This window comes from Ascaphus truei, chromosome 4 (genome assembly GCF_040206685.1).
Source record: "Ascaphus truei isolate aAscTru1 chromosome 4, aAscTru1.hap1, whole genome shotgun sequence".
Taxonomy (NCBI): Eukaryota; Metazoa; Chordata; class Amphibia; order Anura; family Ascaphidae; genus Ascaphus; species Ascaphus truei.
In genome coordinates, this window is record NC_134486.1 from 7,583,629 (window position 1) to 7,601,772 (window position 18,144).

Below are 18,144 nucleotides of genomic sequence, written 5' to 3' on the forward strand. Positions count from 1 at the left end.
ACTGAGTTTGTGAACATTTAGAGTAATCCATTATATCAATAACCCTAAATAATTTCACCTACAATTTTTCCGTGGAATCCACCCGGCCCTTTCCCAATCACACGGTATTTAGCACCGAGGACATCGGGGAGAAGGTGGATATCTTCAACATGTTTTCTCTGCGGGAAATTCTAATGGAGATTCTGCTGTTTCCTGCACGTCTCTATGTTTTTGGAGAGATCTCAGTGCAACTTAAAGCACGTGACTTCATTTTATTTGTGACCTTTAGATTTAGACATAATAATAATAACAACAATATTGTAAAATGTGTTTGTTTTCTTGACCTGAGTAGCTTTAAACTTTGACACCTCTCACCGAATCCTCAGCATTGCTTCTCTAAACTGTCCATCTTGATTTCAATAACATTGCTCTTCTGTTCCTTTAGAATATTCCACCAGAGCGGTTATTTTCCCCCAAGTCCCAACCCTTTCAAAGTGACATGTAGGACTATCGTGTTCCTAACTGAAAGGGGCCAATACCAGTCTCCATGAGGAAGTTCCTTCAGGTTCTCATGCTGCTATCCTCCATGGAAGAAGGGCATTCACAAAAGGGTTGCAAGCTCCAGGGCTGGTTGATGGATTCCTTCTTCCAACCTGGGGAAGTCCTTATTGGGGGAGTGTTTGTTGTCCACTCTGGATATGATTTTCCAACGATGACCTTCCAGGACCTGCCGCAGTCAGTCTCCTGTACGGGGTAAGTGTGGGTCTACTGAGAAAACTGGAAAGGACTCTGGGGATAATAACGATTAAATAGAGTGTCTGATTACTGTATATGTCTGTAGCCCTTGTACCCCCGCCGCCTCCCCCCTCCCCCATCTCAGTGAGATTGAGGGTCTACTTCTCTTGCTACTCCATATTTGTGGTGATGTGGTGCGTACCTGTGAGGTAACAGGAGGGCTAAGCTCTTCTATGTATCCCGATATATAATGCCTAGGTCTGGACATTTATTTCTTGATGTCTCTTACAGGTTTCACATAAGGTATTACCGGGATGTTCTGGGTATGATGTTCGCAATAAATGAAATAAATAAATCTCCGTATCTGTTACCCAATATATCTCTGGGCTTCAGTCTTTATGACTCCTGTATGTCTGAGCTCCGGGCCATCGGGGGGGCTTTGTCCCTGCTGTCAGGGAAGGGAAACCCCGCTCCGAGATATGACTGCCACTCACACTCCGTAATGGTCGGGATCATCGGGGACATGATGTCGGCTCTATCGCTTCCCATCGCCAGGATGCTGGGCGTCCTCCACTACCCACAGGTACCAAGCTCCGAGATTAAGATGAATCATGTATGTATGTATGTATGTATGTATGTATTGTGACAGAGTCACTGACTCAGTAGGCTGTGACAGTGAATGGAGAGATGCTGCCGCCAGATCACTGAGTGTTAATCTCCTCAGACAGAGAAAGCACAGCTGAAGACTGATTAAACAGGGGCTGAACTCATGAGTGAAACAAGTGCTTTAAAAAGCAGGAAGTTGCTCACACAAGGTGAGCTTGTTTTTTCCACAGGAAGGTGGAGAGAACTCTCCCGGCTTGGAAGCCGTAGCAGCTGTTGCTGCTCTGGTCCCCCAGTGCTGCGAGGAGCTAGGCTGCTGGGACCAGCTGGGACCCCAACCCAGGATAAAGATACAGATTGCTGCGAGGCTGGACACAGCCTGCTCCCTGGAACCGTGTTCCTGTTTGCTGTTGGAGCTGCAAAACAGATAAGACTTTATTCTTATTATGCTTATTGGTTATCGTTTGTGTAGCATGTTTTGGGCATGACCAGATTAGCTGGCTGTCCTGTTAGTAAGGGCTCAAGAAGTGAGTTAGTGTCCCTAACGGGACTAGGCTTTAATTTGCAAGAAAGTAGTTTCTTAAAGGGACAGTGCACCCGTACTTATTTTGGTTGTGGCTAATAAACCACTAGTGTTTAAAGTTTCCCATCGTGTCAAGCGTCTTACTGACCCCGCCGCGAGGCAGTCCTGCCACAGTATGTATGTATGTATGTATGTATGTATGTGTGTATATGTGTGTGTATGTATGTATGTATGTGTGTATGTATGTGTGTGTATGTATGTATGTATGTATGTATGTGTGTGTATGTGTGTGTATGTGTGTATGTATGTGTGTATGTATGTGTGTGTATGTATGTGTGTGTGTATGTGTGTATGTATGTATGTATGTGTGTATGTATGTATGTATGTATGTATGTGTGTGTGTGTATTGTGGCAGGACGGCCTCGCGGCGGGGTCAGTAAGACGCTTGACACAATGGGAAACTTTAAACACTAGTGGTTTATTAGCCACAACCAAAATAAGTACGGGTGCACTGTCCCTTTAAGAAACTACTTTCTTGCAAATTAAAGCCTAGTCCCGTTAGGGACACTAACTCACTTCTTGAGCCCTTACTAACAGGACAGCCAGCTAATCTGGTCATGCCCAAAACATGCTACACAAACGATAACCAATAAGCATAATAAGAATGAAGCCTTATCTGTTTCAGCTCCAAACAGCAAATAGGAACATGGTTCCGGGGAGCAGGCTGTGTCCAGCCTCGCAGCAATGTTTATCTTTATCCTGGGTTGGGGTCCCAGCTGGTCCCAGCAGCAAAGCTTCTCGCAGGACTGGGGACCAGAGCAGCAGCAGCTGCTACGGCTTCCAAGCCGGGAGAGTTCTCTCCACCTTCCTGTGGAAAAACAAGCTCACCTTGTGTGAGCAACTTCCTGCTTTTTAAAGCACTTGTTTCACTGATAGCTCAGCCCCTGTTTAACTAGGCTGCAGGTGTGCTTCTTTCTGTCTGAGGAGATTAACACTCTGTGAACTGGCTGCAGCGTCTCTCCATTCACTATTCCAGCCTACTGAGTTAGTGACTCTGTCACATATCCCTCTCCCCAGCGAAACATTGTCCTGTGGAGCGGCCCGTGCACCATTCCCGTGCACCAGCATCTTCGTCGAAAATGTCTGACGTCGGCCCTTCCCTCCCCCTTTTTTTTTTCTTGCCTTCCAATTTAGGCATTTTCTTTTTGGGGTAATTACCAGGCTACCTGTGTCTGAAGACTGGTACCTCCCTATCTCTGTCTTGTGCCAGTTTCAGTTTAAGGTTGATGCTCCGCTTTTGTTGTGTCTCTTCTTGACAAGGTTCCTGAGCATCCTGCTGTCTATTAGCTCTCTCTGCCAGGACTCTACGCCACTCTGTGACCTTGATCTGTAAATCCTGAAGATGCATTGTTGTCCTTGTCCTCTTGTGCTCAGAGTCTCCCTTATCCAGTAGAAGAGCATTGACCTCGGTCAGCTCATTGCATACACTCGCCAGTGACTGTTTGGCCTTCTCTTTTGGACCTTTCTTCCTCAGTGTACCTTCAGTGTTGGGTTCCACACCATTTATCTTCAGTACTTCAACTTGGTCGGTATTCCTTTTAACCTGAAGTACACCCCATGGCACCTCTCTTTTACGGTCAGCAGACTCATAGGCTTGGGCCTTTCTGTCTTGACTCTTTAACTTACTCTGTTGGGAGATTTGCTGGACCATCTGTGCGGTCTTTCTCCCCTTATGATCACGGGCACACTTCCGTCTCATTCGCGGCTGTCTCTTCACAGTGGCTGCCCTCATGGCAAGGAATCCACTTTGTGTCCCCTGGGCACTGTAGTTTGATTGGATTCTTACTGTGCTAGTGCATCGCAATTTGGCCTTCGCATTCCGTGCCTTGTGGGAAGTAGACTGTAGTTCTGTAACGGTATCACGGTCATGCTTCCTGGAGTGCCTCCCTTGTTTTATCTCTACCGCCACCTTTTCCTTGGACTGCTTCAGTAACCCAAACGTCTGTCTTGGGGTTGCAAGCTTTTCCTCCAACTTCATCTGAGAAAACTCCTGCTGGTCAGCCGTAGAGTCCAACGTAGCGTCCCGCTCAGTCTTCAGAGCCTCAAGCTCCTTGACCAGGTCACATTTTTGTTTCTCTGCCATCTTGCGGCCAGCACACTCAGACTCCAGGTCCTTCCTCAGGTCTTGAAGCAGTCCTTCTGCCTTTCTTCTTTCACTCAGTGCGGCTGCTAGTTCATCTTCGTTAGAATTGAGTCGCGATTCTACGTCTCCTAGCAGACTCAGAGCAAGGCTTAAATCTGTCTCTCTTTCTTTATTCTGGACCTGCAGCTGCTGGTGCTCCTCCCGGACCTTGTCTAGCTCCAGCTGTAGCCGGGCCCCCTCATTGGTCGTGTAGTCCAGCCGCTTGTGGATATCAGCCATCTCGGTTTCATGGTGCAACATCAGGCAAGCCACCTGTCGGACGGTCATCTTCTCCCACTCGGCGAGCTGTATCTTGCACTCAGCAACCTGCGTTTGCAGCTCTTCAATCTGATGCTGCCAGTCCCCTCTCAGGGCCTTCACCTCTTCCCGGTGCATACTCTGGGTTTGCATCAACGCCTCCTCCATCTTTTTGAGTTCTGCAGTTCTTGTCGCCAGTATCGCTGTTGCTTCTGTCTTCCAGGCTTCTTTCTCCTTGGCATACTGACTCATGGAGATGGAGTTGCCTCTCTGCTTCTCCAGCTCTTGCTCCAGTCTTTGGACCTTCTCATGTTCCCTCTCACACAGAGTCACCTGGCTTCTAAGCTCCGCCTCCAGCGATGCTCTTGTGGCGCTCAACGTGATCTTCAGCTGCTCCAGGGCGAGGCATTCTTTTTCCAGCATTTTCTCTGCATTCTGCAGAGCAGCCTGTACTTCATTTTTTTTTCTTGCGCCAATTGCGTCTTCACTTTCTGCGCTTGTTGAAGCTTCTCAGTCCCATCACTGACCTGACCAGTCAGGTTTAAAACTTCTTCCTTCAGGTTTATATTCTCCATTTTCACAGTCTCTATATCCCTTAGTACCGTTTCATTGGCTTTCTTCAAAGTACCCAGCTCTGCCCCTAGCGATGCTCTTGTGGCGTACAGCGTGGCCCTCAGTTCCTCATGCTGTTCTGTGGGGACATACTGGGTACTCAGCCGTTCCTGTAGCACTCGCTGCTTCTCCTTGGCTGCTTGCAGACTTGCATGTAGCTCTTGCAGCTGGCTCTGCCATACGTGCGTTGCCTGTGTGTGCTGCTGCAGGGAGACACGTTGCATCCTCTCTGCATTCTGCAGTGCTTCCTGCACCTCTAGCTTTTCCTGGATCAATTGCTTCTCCACTTTTCCTGCTTGATGGAGCTTCTTATCACCTTTACTGATTTGATCAGTCAAGTCTGAATTTTTCTGCGTCAGACTTACATTCTCCTTCTTTACAGTCTCTAAATCCCTCAGGGCATTCTCATGGGTTTCCTTCAACATACCCAGCTCTGTGTTTAGACTGTGGCCCTCCTGGCGTGAGAGCTCCAGCTCTGTTTTGAGCGTGCTAGCTTCTTGGTGAGAAACTTCTAAGTCTTTGATGAAGTTTTGCACATCTCTCTGGGACATCTGATAGCATAGTCTCCAGTCAGGACTTCTTCTCTCTGATTCCATGTTAGCAATTGCGGTGTTGGCTTTATTCAAGCTTGTCGTCAGCTCCTCCAACTCACTCCGCAAGAGTTGCTCTGTTTTCTTTAAAGCCGCATACTCTTGTATAGCTGGGAGTATACACCTCTGTACCTCGGCATTAGCTTCTCGCTCCCTATTCAATTGTTCCTGCAAGACATCATAATCACGCTGGGCAGTTTGGAGTGCAGAAATTAAGGCCTCTTTTCCCTGGATCAAGGATTCAGCTTCCCTTTGCTCCTCCTTTTCCTTTGCCACCGTTCCTGTGACAATTCTGCCGGTCACTCCGGTCTGCAGCACATCTCTGCGCCTTTCTGACGCATGTCCTGACAGTGCAGGTTCAAGTGGCTTGGTCACTTCCCCTGTGATTTGAGGAACAGTTTTCTTTTTCTTCTTTCTTTTTGCTTTATTAGCTCCAGAGATATCAGTGGTACTGGGCACACACTCACTGGTATCAGCTTCCACATCTTGCTTTTGCAGCTGTTTGTCTTTGAAAATTTTGGGGCACACATCTTCCATGTGACCTACTTTATGACAGGCCCTGCATACTAAATTCATCTGTGGGTACGGCTCTCCTCCAGGGGCCACATACGAGTCATCATCATCATCATCGTATGGCCTGAAGGGACACTGTTTTGTATGGTTATGTACATTGCAAAACTGACACATGACGGCGGCCATTTTAAAACCCCGGATTTTTTTTTGTTTTGTTTTCTTCACACCCGACGAGGCAGACTTTGCACAACACACGTAACTTGTATGGGCTTTACAATCTTTGAACCTTCTGGGTTCTTCTTAGGGCAACATCTTTGCCAAAATTCATTTTCACTTTCTTTTTTACCAGACAGGGCAAACTTTGCTCACAGCACTTGCTAGCTGCAAATTCACTCACTTCAGCAAAATGTATTAGCTTTACACAGCAATCCTTTCATACCCGACGGGGCAAAATTTACACTCAGCGCTTGCTAGCTGTAACTTCCATGCTTCAGCAAAAAATCATTTTATTTTTTTCCGCTTGAGTTCAGTGTCTCAACACATCTTCATCTACTGACCCCCAGAGGCGTAACATCCCACTTCTGACACCACCTGTGGCAGGACGGCATCACGGCGGGGTCAGTAAGACGCTTGACACGATGGGAAACTTTAAACACTAGTGGTTTATTAGCCACAACCAAAATAAGTACGGGTGCACTGTCCCTTTAAGAAACTACTTTCTTGCAAATTAAAGCCTAGTCCCGTTAGGGACACTAACTCACTTCTTGAGCCCTTACTAACAGGACAGCCAGCTAATCTGGTCATGCCCAAAACATGCTACACAAACGATAACCAATAAGCATAATAAGAATAAAGTCTTATCTGTTTCAGCTCCAAACAGCAAACAGGAACACGGTTCCGGGGAGCAGGCTGTGTCCAGCCTCGCAGCAATGTTTATCTTTATCCTGGGTTGGGGTCCCAGCTGGTCCCAGCAGCAAAGCTCCACGCAGGACTGGGGACCAGAGCAGCAGCAGCTGCTACGGCTTCCAAGCCGGGAGAGTTCTCTCCACCTTCCTGTGGAAAAACAAGCTCACCTTGTGTGAGCAACTTCCTGCTTTTTAAAGCACTTGTTTCACTGATAGTTCAGCCCCTGTTTAACTAGGCTGCAGGTGTGCTTCTTTCTGTCTGAGGAGATTAACACTCTGTGAACTGGCTGCAGCGTCTCTCCATTGACTATTCCAGCCTACTGAGTTAGTGACTCTGTCGCAGTATGTATGTATGTATGTATGTATGTATGTATGTATGTATGTATGTATGTGTGTGTGTATGTATGTATGTATGTATGTGTGTGTGTATGTATGTATGTATGTGTGTATGTGTGTATGTGTGTATGTCTTTATTTATATCGCGCCGTCCAGGTACATGGCGCTTTACTGCACACGTGACATAATATAACACAATGGGAATAAGCGCTTCAGACATAAAACAAGAGGGAAAGGAATCCCTGCCCCAAGAGCTTACAATCTAAGTAGGGAGAACTTACAGAGACACGAGGAGGGCGAGTGTTTATGCAAAAGGCCACGGTCAGTGCATCCGAGGTGTGCAGTATCAGCCAGCGGAGCTACTCATACGCTTCGTAACAGAGGTGTGTCTTATGGGGGGTCTTAAAGGTGGATAGAGAGGGGGCTAGTCGGGCACTGAGGGGAAGGGCATTCCAGAGGTGCGGGGCAGTCAGTGAGAAAGGTTTAAGGCGGGAGAGGGCTTTAGATACAAAGGGGGCAGAGAGAAGACATCCTTGAGAAGAACGCAAGAGTCGGGATGGTGCATAACGAGAAATTAGGGCTGAGATGTAAGGAGGATAATGCAATGGGAACATTCTGTGCAGAGAGGGGACCCCAGACCCCACCAAAGTTAGAAGGAAGGGAACGTGCTGCTCTTATATTGATAAGAAAATAATGGGACACAGATGTAATATGGACTAATAAAGAGAGCAGAAGAGAAACTGGTAACTGTAGAGGGGCCTGTCTACTAAACAGCTTTTTTTAATGGTAAAATGGCTCCCGAAAACCTCATGTTAAATTGTGGGCGCCTCCGTTCAACGCGGCGACTTCTCATGCAGCCCCATCAGTGGTACAAATATTTTTCCATATTCATTTTTGGGGTGCAGATAAATGGCCAGCGCAGGGCGCACCGATCTTACCAGGATGTACCAAAAATGGATGTTTTTGCGTCCAAAAGAAAGGAGAAAGTTCATGAAAAAGTCTGTGTATAGTGTTAGCGCAGAATGAATATTTTTCACTGTATGGCTAAAATAAATAATATTACACTAATCATTTATATTTACGAATACTAGTTATAAATGTTTAAGAAAATAAATCATCGTTCTGTTTTACGTTAAATTGTATTAATCAGCTTTTCAACATTTATTTATAAAAAAGAGTTACACACATATACATGTTACATATACAGGAGAGTTACACACATATACATGTTACACATACAGGAGAGTTACACACATATACATGTTACACATACAGGAGAGTTACACACATATACATGTTACACATACAGGAGAGTTACACACATATACATGTTACACATACAGGAGAGTTACACACATATACATGTTACACATACAGGAGAGTTACACACATATACATGGTACACATACAGGAGAGTTACACACATATACATGTTACACATACAGGAGAGTTACACACATATACATGTTACACATACAGGAGAGAGTTACACACATATACATGTTACACATACAGGAGAGAGTTACACACATATACATATTACACATACAGGAGGGAGTTACACACATATACATGTTACACATACAGGAGAGAGTTACACACAAATACATGTTACACATACAGGACAGAGTTACACACATATACATGTTACACATACAGGACAGAGTTACACACATATACATGTTACACATACAGGACAGAGTTACACACATATACATGTTACACATACAGGAGAGAGTTACACACATGTACATGTTACACATACAGGAGAGAGTTACACACATGTACATGTTACACATACAGGAGAGAGTTACACACATGTACATGTTACACATACAGGAGAGAGTTACACACATATACATGTTACACATACAGGAGAGTTACACACATATACATGTTACACATACAGGAGAGAGTTACACACATATACATGTTACACATACAAGAGAGTTACTCAATGTATACATTGAGAGTAGTCTCTCGTTTTAAAGTATGTCCTGGGCACAGAGTTATACAAATACATGGTTACATTAAAAGAACAGAGGTTATACAGTCACTTCACGGACATTTCATGGACAGATAGAGTTGGAAAATTGGGTACAGGGGATAAAAGGGCGGGTGAGTTTCAGATTGAAATAGAGAAGCTCACGCCCTTCGGCTGCGCCAAAAACTGGTCGATATATTGATTGTAGGAACCACATGCTTCTACTTTCTAACATGAAGAAACGGGAACGAATCCCCAAACAACTAGTGCTCTAGAGTTAATGGATGAGAGCCATGTGATATAAAGACAGAGGATGAGACACGCACTCAATATCAATGGTAATAGAGGTGGGGTACTTAGCTGCCGGTGCGCTGGTCCTGGGGAGCTCCTGTAGTCCCAAATGTTCCAGTACAAAGAAGAAGATAGGCCTTCACCTTGAGAAAGGCCGTATTAGACTGCCGAAACGTTGGACTTTATGGCATATTAAACCTCCTTTTGAGTAAGACCGTGTGCCTGCTTCTTCTTCTTCTTAGTCATGTGATATAACACAGATCATTCAATAAATCAATCCGGTTAACCAAGCGTTTTTTTGTTTGTTTGTTTTTTAAACCATGTGGAATACAGTCGATAAAGCCCCTCATTTGGAGAGAGACCCTTAGTGTGATGACACTGACAGGGGATGTCTGTCGGATGCCGAGTAATGATAAACTCTAGACCCCCCTCCCTAACACAAGGCACAGGGCTCACACTCCTGGGGCTGAAATTCCAAGTAGAATATAAAATCAATTTACTCGCGACCTCTTGGTACGGCGTCCGGATAAAGCGTGCTCCGGACCGGAAATGTGATCCCACAGGGGAAGAGGGAAGCGGTGCACTGCTGCAAAAATACTCTTTGATAAAGCGCTACCACGCGCGAAACGCGGTAGAGTACGCTCTGAGTTTATCTCACACATTTGTATTGCATTGCCAATGGCTAAATACATTATTTTATACTTATTTCCCAGGCCATCCCGCCTTATTTGTGCAGCATTGCACCGCTACCTCTTCCCTGTGGGATTCCATTGCCGTACTTTGTAACGTGATTTAACTGTATAATTAATACACAACAGCTGTTGATCTTACAACATGCTCTTTACAGATCAGTCATGGAGCGTCATCGTCATTCTTAAGTGACAAGGTCAACTTCCCATCCTTCCTGCGCACAGTATCAAGCAATATGTTTCAGAACATCGCTCTCACTCAGCTCATTGGCCTGTTTGGTTGGACTTGGGTGGGAATGCTGGTTGTGGACAATGATGTGGGGCAGCAGGGTGGGCAGGTTATCCGGGATGGGATAGAAAAGAGTGGCAGCTGCGTGGCTTTTCTGGAGACGATCCACCTGAGTTACTCCAGGGAGAAGATCCAGAGGTTGGTGAACATCCTTAGGCAAAGTTCTGTTAATGTGCTAGTCCTCCACAGCCCTGAGGTCCATGTAATGGCTCTGCTTGATGCACTCTATGATGGCGGTGTGACTGGAAAGATCTTCATATCATCTGCTTCCTTTACAATCACCCCCGGACTCTTCTCCAAGAAAGCCTGGAAGGTATTAAATGGGACCATTGGTCTGATGCCCAAGACAGGAACCATGCCGGGCTTTGAGGTGTTCCTTCACAATCTGCACCCATCCAAGTACTCTGAATACCCCTTCATCAGACAATTCTGGGAGAGAGCGTTCAACTGCAGGTGGCCAGATGGAGAAACTAGAGAAAATAACACATTTCCGGGAGCAATAAGGCAGGGGACGTTCTGCACAGGGGAAGAAGATCTGGGGGTGCTGGTCTCTTCTATATTTGAGATAAATGATCTCAGCTATACGTACCATGCCTACCTGGCGGTGTATGCCTATGCACATGCTCTGCACGCGCTCCTCATGTGCCCGACAGAGAGAGGATATGTGCAGGAGGGAACATGCGGTAATGTCAGTGACATCCAACCTTGGCAGGTAAAGGTGATGTAAAACCTTGAATATACACCTCAGCTGTGCTGGTTAATCTCCACCAATGAAATAATGTGTCAACTCATACCCAGTACTGCATCCTCAAGACCATCCTCACACTGCTCCATGAGTAACATACTCACACTACTCAATGAGTAGCATCCCCAACCTGCACTGTCTGACCTATGCGAGCACATCACCACTGATACACATAGTGCTACCACTAACACACTACATGTCGATGATAAACCTCACATTCCATCACTGATGCACAATGTGTTATCACACACACACTACTGTACATTACTATCAGTATTCTCACATTGCATCAGTATCCCCACACTGCATCACCATGAGTATCCTCACACTGCATCACCATGAGTATCCTCCCACTGCATCACCATGAGTATCCTCACATAAAATCACCATCACCATCCCCACACTGCATCACCATCAGTATCCTCACATTTTATCACCATCTGTAGCAGCCTCATCACACTGCATCACCATGAGTATCCCCACACTGCATCACCATGAGTATCCCCACACTGCATCCCCATCACTGCCCCCACACTCCTTCACTATCAGTGTCCCCACACTGCATAACCATCAGTGTCCCCACACTACATCACCATCAGTGTCCCCACACTACATCACCATCAGTAGCATCATCCTCACACTGCATCGCCATGAGTATCCCCACACTACATCCCCATCAGTATCCCCACACTGCATCACCATCAGTATTCCCACATGAAATCCCCATCAGAATCCCCACACTGCATCCCCATCAGTATCCCCACACTGCATCCCCATCAGTATCCCCACACTGCATCCCCATCAGTATCCCCACACTGCATAACGATCATTATCCCCACACAAATTCACCATCAGCATCCTCACATTAAATTACAATCAGTATCAGCATTCCCACACTGCATACCCATCAGTATCAGCATCCCCACACTGCATACCCATCAGTATCAGCATCCCCACACTACATACCCATCAGTATCAGCATCCCCACACTGCATACCCATCAGTATCAGCATCCCCACACTGCATACCCATCAGTATCAGCATCCCCACACTGCATACCCATCAGTATCAGCATCCCCACACTACATACCCATCAGTATCAGCATCCCCACACTGCATGCCCATCAGTATCAGCATCCCCACACTGCATACCCATCAGTATCAGCATCCCCACACTACATACCCATCAGTATCAGCATCCCCACACTGCATACCCATCAGTATCAGCATCGCCACACTGCATACCCATCAGTATCAGCATCCCCACACTGCATACCCATCAGTATCAGCATCCCCACACTGCATACCCATCAGTATCAGCATCCCCACACTGCATACCCATCAGTATCAGCATCCCCACACTGCATTCCCATCAGTATCAGCATCCCCACACTGCATACCCATCAGTATCAGCATCCCCACACTGCATACCCATCAGTATCAGCATCCCCACACTGCATACCCATCAGTATCAGCATCCCCACACTGCATACCCATCAGTATCAGCACCCCCACACTGCAAACCCATCAGTATCATCATCCCCACACTGCATACCCATCAGTATCAGCATCCCCACACTGCATACCCATCAGTATCAGCATCCCCACACTGCATACCCATCAGTATCAGCATCTCCACACTGCATACCCATCAGTATCAGCATCCCCACACTGCATACCCATCAGTATCAGCATCCCCACACTGCATACCCATCAGTATCAGCATCCCCACACTGCATACCCATCTGTATCAGCATCCCCACACTGCATACCCATCAGTATCAGTATCCCCACACTGCATACCCATCAGTATCAGCATCCCCACACTACATACCCATCAGTATCAGCATCCCCACACTGCATACCCATCAGTATCAGCATCCCCACACTGCATACCCATCAGTATCAGCATCCTCACACTACATACCCATCAGTATCAGCATCCCCACACTGCATACCCATCAGTATCAGTATCCCCACACTGCATACCCATCAGTATCAGTATCCCCACACTGCATACCCATCAGTATCAGCATCCCCACACTGCATACCCATCAGTATCAGATTCCCCACACTGCATACCCATCAGTATCAGCATCCCCACACTACATACCCATCAGTATCAGCATCCCCACACTACACACCCATCAGCATCCCCACACTGCATACCCATCAGTATCAGCATCCCCACACTGAATACCCATCAGTATCAGCATCCCCACACTGCATACCCATCAGTATCAGCATCCCCACACTGCATACCCATCAGTATCAGCATCCCCACTGCATACCCATCAGTATCAGCATCCCCACACTGCATACCCATCAGTATCAGCGTCCCCACACTGCTTACCCATCAGTATCAGTATCCCCATACTGCATACCCATCAGTATCAGCATCGCCACACTGCATACCCATCAGTATCAGCATCCTCACACTGCATACCCATCAGTATCAGCATCCCCACACTGCATGCCCATCAGTATCAGCATCCCCACACTGCATACCCATCAGTATCAGCATCCCCACACTGCATACCCATCAGTATCAGCATCCCCACACTGCATACCCATCAGTATCAGCATCCCCACACTGCATACCCATCAGTATCAGCATCCCCACACTGCATCACTATCAGTATCAGTATCCCCACACTACATACCCATCAGTATCAGCATCCCCACACTACATACCCATCAGTATCAGCATCCCCACACTACATACCCATCAGTGTCAGCATCCCCACACTGCATACCCATCAGTATCAGCATCCCCACACTACATACCCATCAGTGTCAGCATCCCCACACTACATACCCATCAGTGTCAGCATCCCCACACTGCATACCCATCAGTATCAGCATCCCCACACTGCATACCCATCAGTATCAGTATCCCCACACTGCATACCCATCAGTATCAGTATCCCCACACTGCATACCCATCAGTATCAGCATCCCCACACTGCATACCCATCAGTATCAGTATCCCCACACTACATACCCATCAGTTTCAGCATCCCCACACTACATACCCATCAGTGTCAGCATCCCCACACTACATACCCATCAGTATCAGCATCCCCACACTACATACCCATCAGTATCAGCATCCCAACACTACATACCCATCAGTATCAGCATCCCCACACTTTATACCCATCAGTATCAGCATCCCCACACTGCATACCCATCAGTATCAGCATCCCCACACTACATACCCATCAGTATCAGCATCCCCACACTGCATACCCATCAGTATCAGCATCCCCACACTGCATACCCATCAGTATCAGCATCCCCACACTGCATACCCATCAGTATCAGCATCCCACACTGCATACCCATCAGTATCAGCATCCCCACACTGCATACCCATCAGTATCAGCATCCCCACACTGCATACCCATCAGTATCAGCATCCCCACACTGCATACCCATCAGTATCAGCATCCCCACACTGCATACCCATCAGTATCAGCATCCCCACACTGCATACCCATCAGTATCAGCATCCCCACACTGCATCACTATCAGCATCCCCACACTGCATACCCATCAGTATCAGTATCCCCACACTGCATACCCATCAGTATCAGCATCCCCACACTGCATACCCAACAGTATCAGCATCCCCACACTGCATACCCATCAGTATCAGCATCCCCACACTGCATACCCATCAGTATCAGCATCCCCACACTGCAAACCCATCAGTATCAGCATCCCCACACTACATACCCATCAGTATCAGCATCCCCACACTGCATACCCATCAGTATCAGCATCCCCACACTGCATACCCATCAGTATCAGCATCCCCACACTGCATACCCATCAGTATCAGCATCCCCACACTGCATACCCATCAGTATCAGCATCCCCACACTGCATACCCATCTGTATCAGCATCCCCACACTGCATACCCATCAGTATCAGCATCCTCACACTGCATACCCATCAGTATCAGCATCCCCACACTGCATACCCATCAGTATCAGTATCCCCACACTGCATACCCATCAGTATCAGTATCCCCACACTGCATACCCATCAGTATCAGCATCCCCACACTGCATACCCATCAGTATCAGCATCCCCACACTGCATACCCATCAGTATCAGCATCGCCACACTGCATATCCATCAGTATCAGCATCCCCAAACTGCATACCCATCAGTATCAGCATCCCCACACTGCATACCCATCAGTATCAGCATCCCCACACTGCATCACTATCAGAATCAGTATCCCCACACTACATACCCATCAGTATCAGCATCCCCACACTACATACCCATCAGTGTCAGCATCCCCACACTGCATACCCATCAGTATCAGCATCCCCACACTACATACCCATCAGTGTCAGCATCCCCACACTACATACCCATCAGTGTCAGCATCCCCACACTGCATACCCATCAGTATCAGCATCCCCACGCTGCATACCCATCAGTATCAGCATCCCCACACTGCATACCCATCAGTATCAGTATCCCAACACTGCATACCCATCAGTATCAGCATCCCCACACTGCATACCCATCAGTATCAGTATCCCCACACTACATACCCATCAGTATCAGCATCCCCACACTGCATACCCATCAGTATCAGCATCCCCACACTGCATACCCATCAGTACCAGCATCCCCACACTGCATACCCATCAGTATCAGCGTCCCCACACTGCATACCCATCAGTGTCAGCATCCCCACACTACATACCCATCAGTATCAGCATCCCCACACTACATACCCATCAGTATCAGCATCCCCACACTGCATACCCATCAGTATCAGCATCCCCACACTACATACCCATCAGTGTCAGCATCCCCACACTGCATACCCATCAGTATCAGCATCCCCACACTGCATACCCATCAGTATCAGCATCCCCACACTGCATACCCATCTGTATCAACATACCCACACTGCATACCCATCAGTATCAGTATCCCCACACTGCATACCCATCAGTATCAGCATCCCCACACTACATACCCATCAGTATCAGCATCCCCACACTGCATACCCATCAGTATCAGCATCCCCACACTGCATACCCATCAGTATCAGCATCCTCACACTGCATACCCATCAGTATCAGCATCCCCACACTGCATACCCATCAGTATCAGTATCCCCACACTGCATACCCATCAGTATCAGTATCCCCACACTGCATACCCATCAGTATCAGCATCCCCACACTGCATACCCATCAGTATCAGCATCCCCACACTGCATACCCATCAGTATCAGCATCCCCACACTACATACCCATCAGTATCAGCATCCCCACACTACACACCCATCAGCATCCCCACACTGCATACCCATCAGTATCAGCATCCCCACACTGCATACCCATCAGTATCAGCATCCCCACACTGCATACCCATCAGTATCAGCATCCCCACACTGCATACCCATCAGTATCAGCATCCCCACACTGCATACCCATCAGTATCAGCATCCTCACACTGCATACCCATCAGTATCAGCATCCCCACACTGCATACCCATCAGTATCAGCATCCCCACACTGCATACCCATCAGTATCAGCATCCCCACTGCATACCCATCAGTATCAGCATCCCCACACTGCATACCCATCAGTATCAGCGTCCCCACACTGCTTACCCATCAGTATCAGTATCCCCACACTGCATACCCATCAGTATCAGCATCGCCACACTGCATACCCATCAGGTTCAGCATCCCCACACTGCATACCCATCAGTATCAGCATCCCCACACTGCATACCCATCAGTATCAGCATCCCCACACTGCATCACTATCAGTATCAGTATCCCCACACTACATACCCATCAGTATCAGCATCCCCACACTACATACCCATCAGTGTCAGCATCCCCACACTGCATACCCATCAGTATCAGCATCCCCACACTACATACCCATCAGTGTCAGCATCCCCACACTACATACCCATTAGTGTCAGCATCCCCACACTGCATACCCATCAGTATCAGCCTCCCCACACTGCATACCCATCAGTATCAGCATCCCCACACTGCATACCCATCAGTATCAGTATCCCCACACTGCATACCAATCAGTATCAGCATCCCCACACTGCATACCCATCAGTATCAGCATCCCCACACTGCATACCCATCAGTATCAGCATCCCCACACTGCATACCCATCAGTATCAGTATCCCCACACTGCATACCCATCAGTATCAGCATCCCCACACTTCATACCCATCAGTATCAGCATCCCCACTGCATACCCATCAGTATCAGCATCCCCACACTGCATACCCATCAGTATCAGCATCCCCACACTGCTTACCCATCAGTATCAGTATCCCCACACTGCATACCCATCAGTATCAGCATCGCCACACTGCATACCCATCAGTATCAGCATCCCCACACTGCATACCCATCAGTATCAGCATCCCCACACTGCATACCCATCAGTATCAGCATCCCCACACTGCATCACTATCAGTATCAGTATCCCCACACTACATACCCATCAGTATCAGCATCCCCACACTACATACCCATCAGTGTCAGCATCCCCACACTGCATACCCATCAGTATCAACATCCCCACACTACATACCCATCAGTGTCAGCATCCCCACACTACATACCCATCAGTGTCAGCATCCCCACACTGCATACCCATCAGTATCAGCATCCCCACACTGCATACCCATCAGTATCAGCATCCCCACACTGCATACCCATCAGTATCAGTATCCCCACACTGCATACCCATCAGTATCAGCATCCCCACACTGCATACCCATCAGTATCAGAATCCCCACACTGCATACCCATCAGTATCAGTATCCCCACACTACATACCCATCAGTATCAGCATCCCCACACTGCATACCCATCAGTATCAGCATC

The 18,144-nt window shown here is 47.5% G+C and overlaps 1 protein-coding gene across 1 annotated transcript in view; it reads left to right on the forward strand.

Moving 5' to 3' along the window:
• Positions 1-613: 613 nt before the first annotated feature.
• LOC142491878 (extracellular calcium-sensing receptor-like) overlaps positions 614-18,144 on the forward strand; it is a 56,147-nt gene continuing 38,616 nt past the window's right edge. Inside the window, exons 1-3 of the mRNA XM_075594698.1 lie at positions 614-732; positions 1,006-1,297; positions 10,359-11,201. Coding sequence (XP_075450813.1) covers positions 614-732; positions 1,006-1,297; positions 10,359-11,201 — 1,254 coding nt within the window. The remainder of the gene's footprint in view (positions 733-1,005; positions 1,298-10,358; positions 11,202-18,144) is intronic.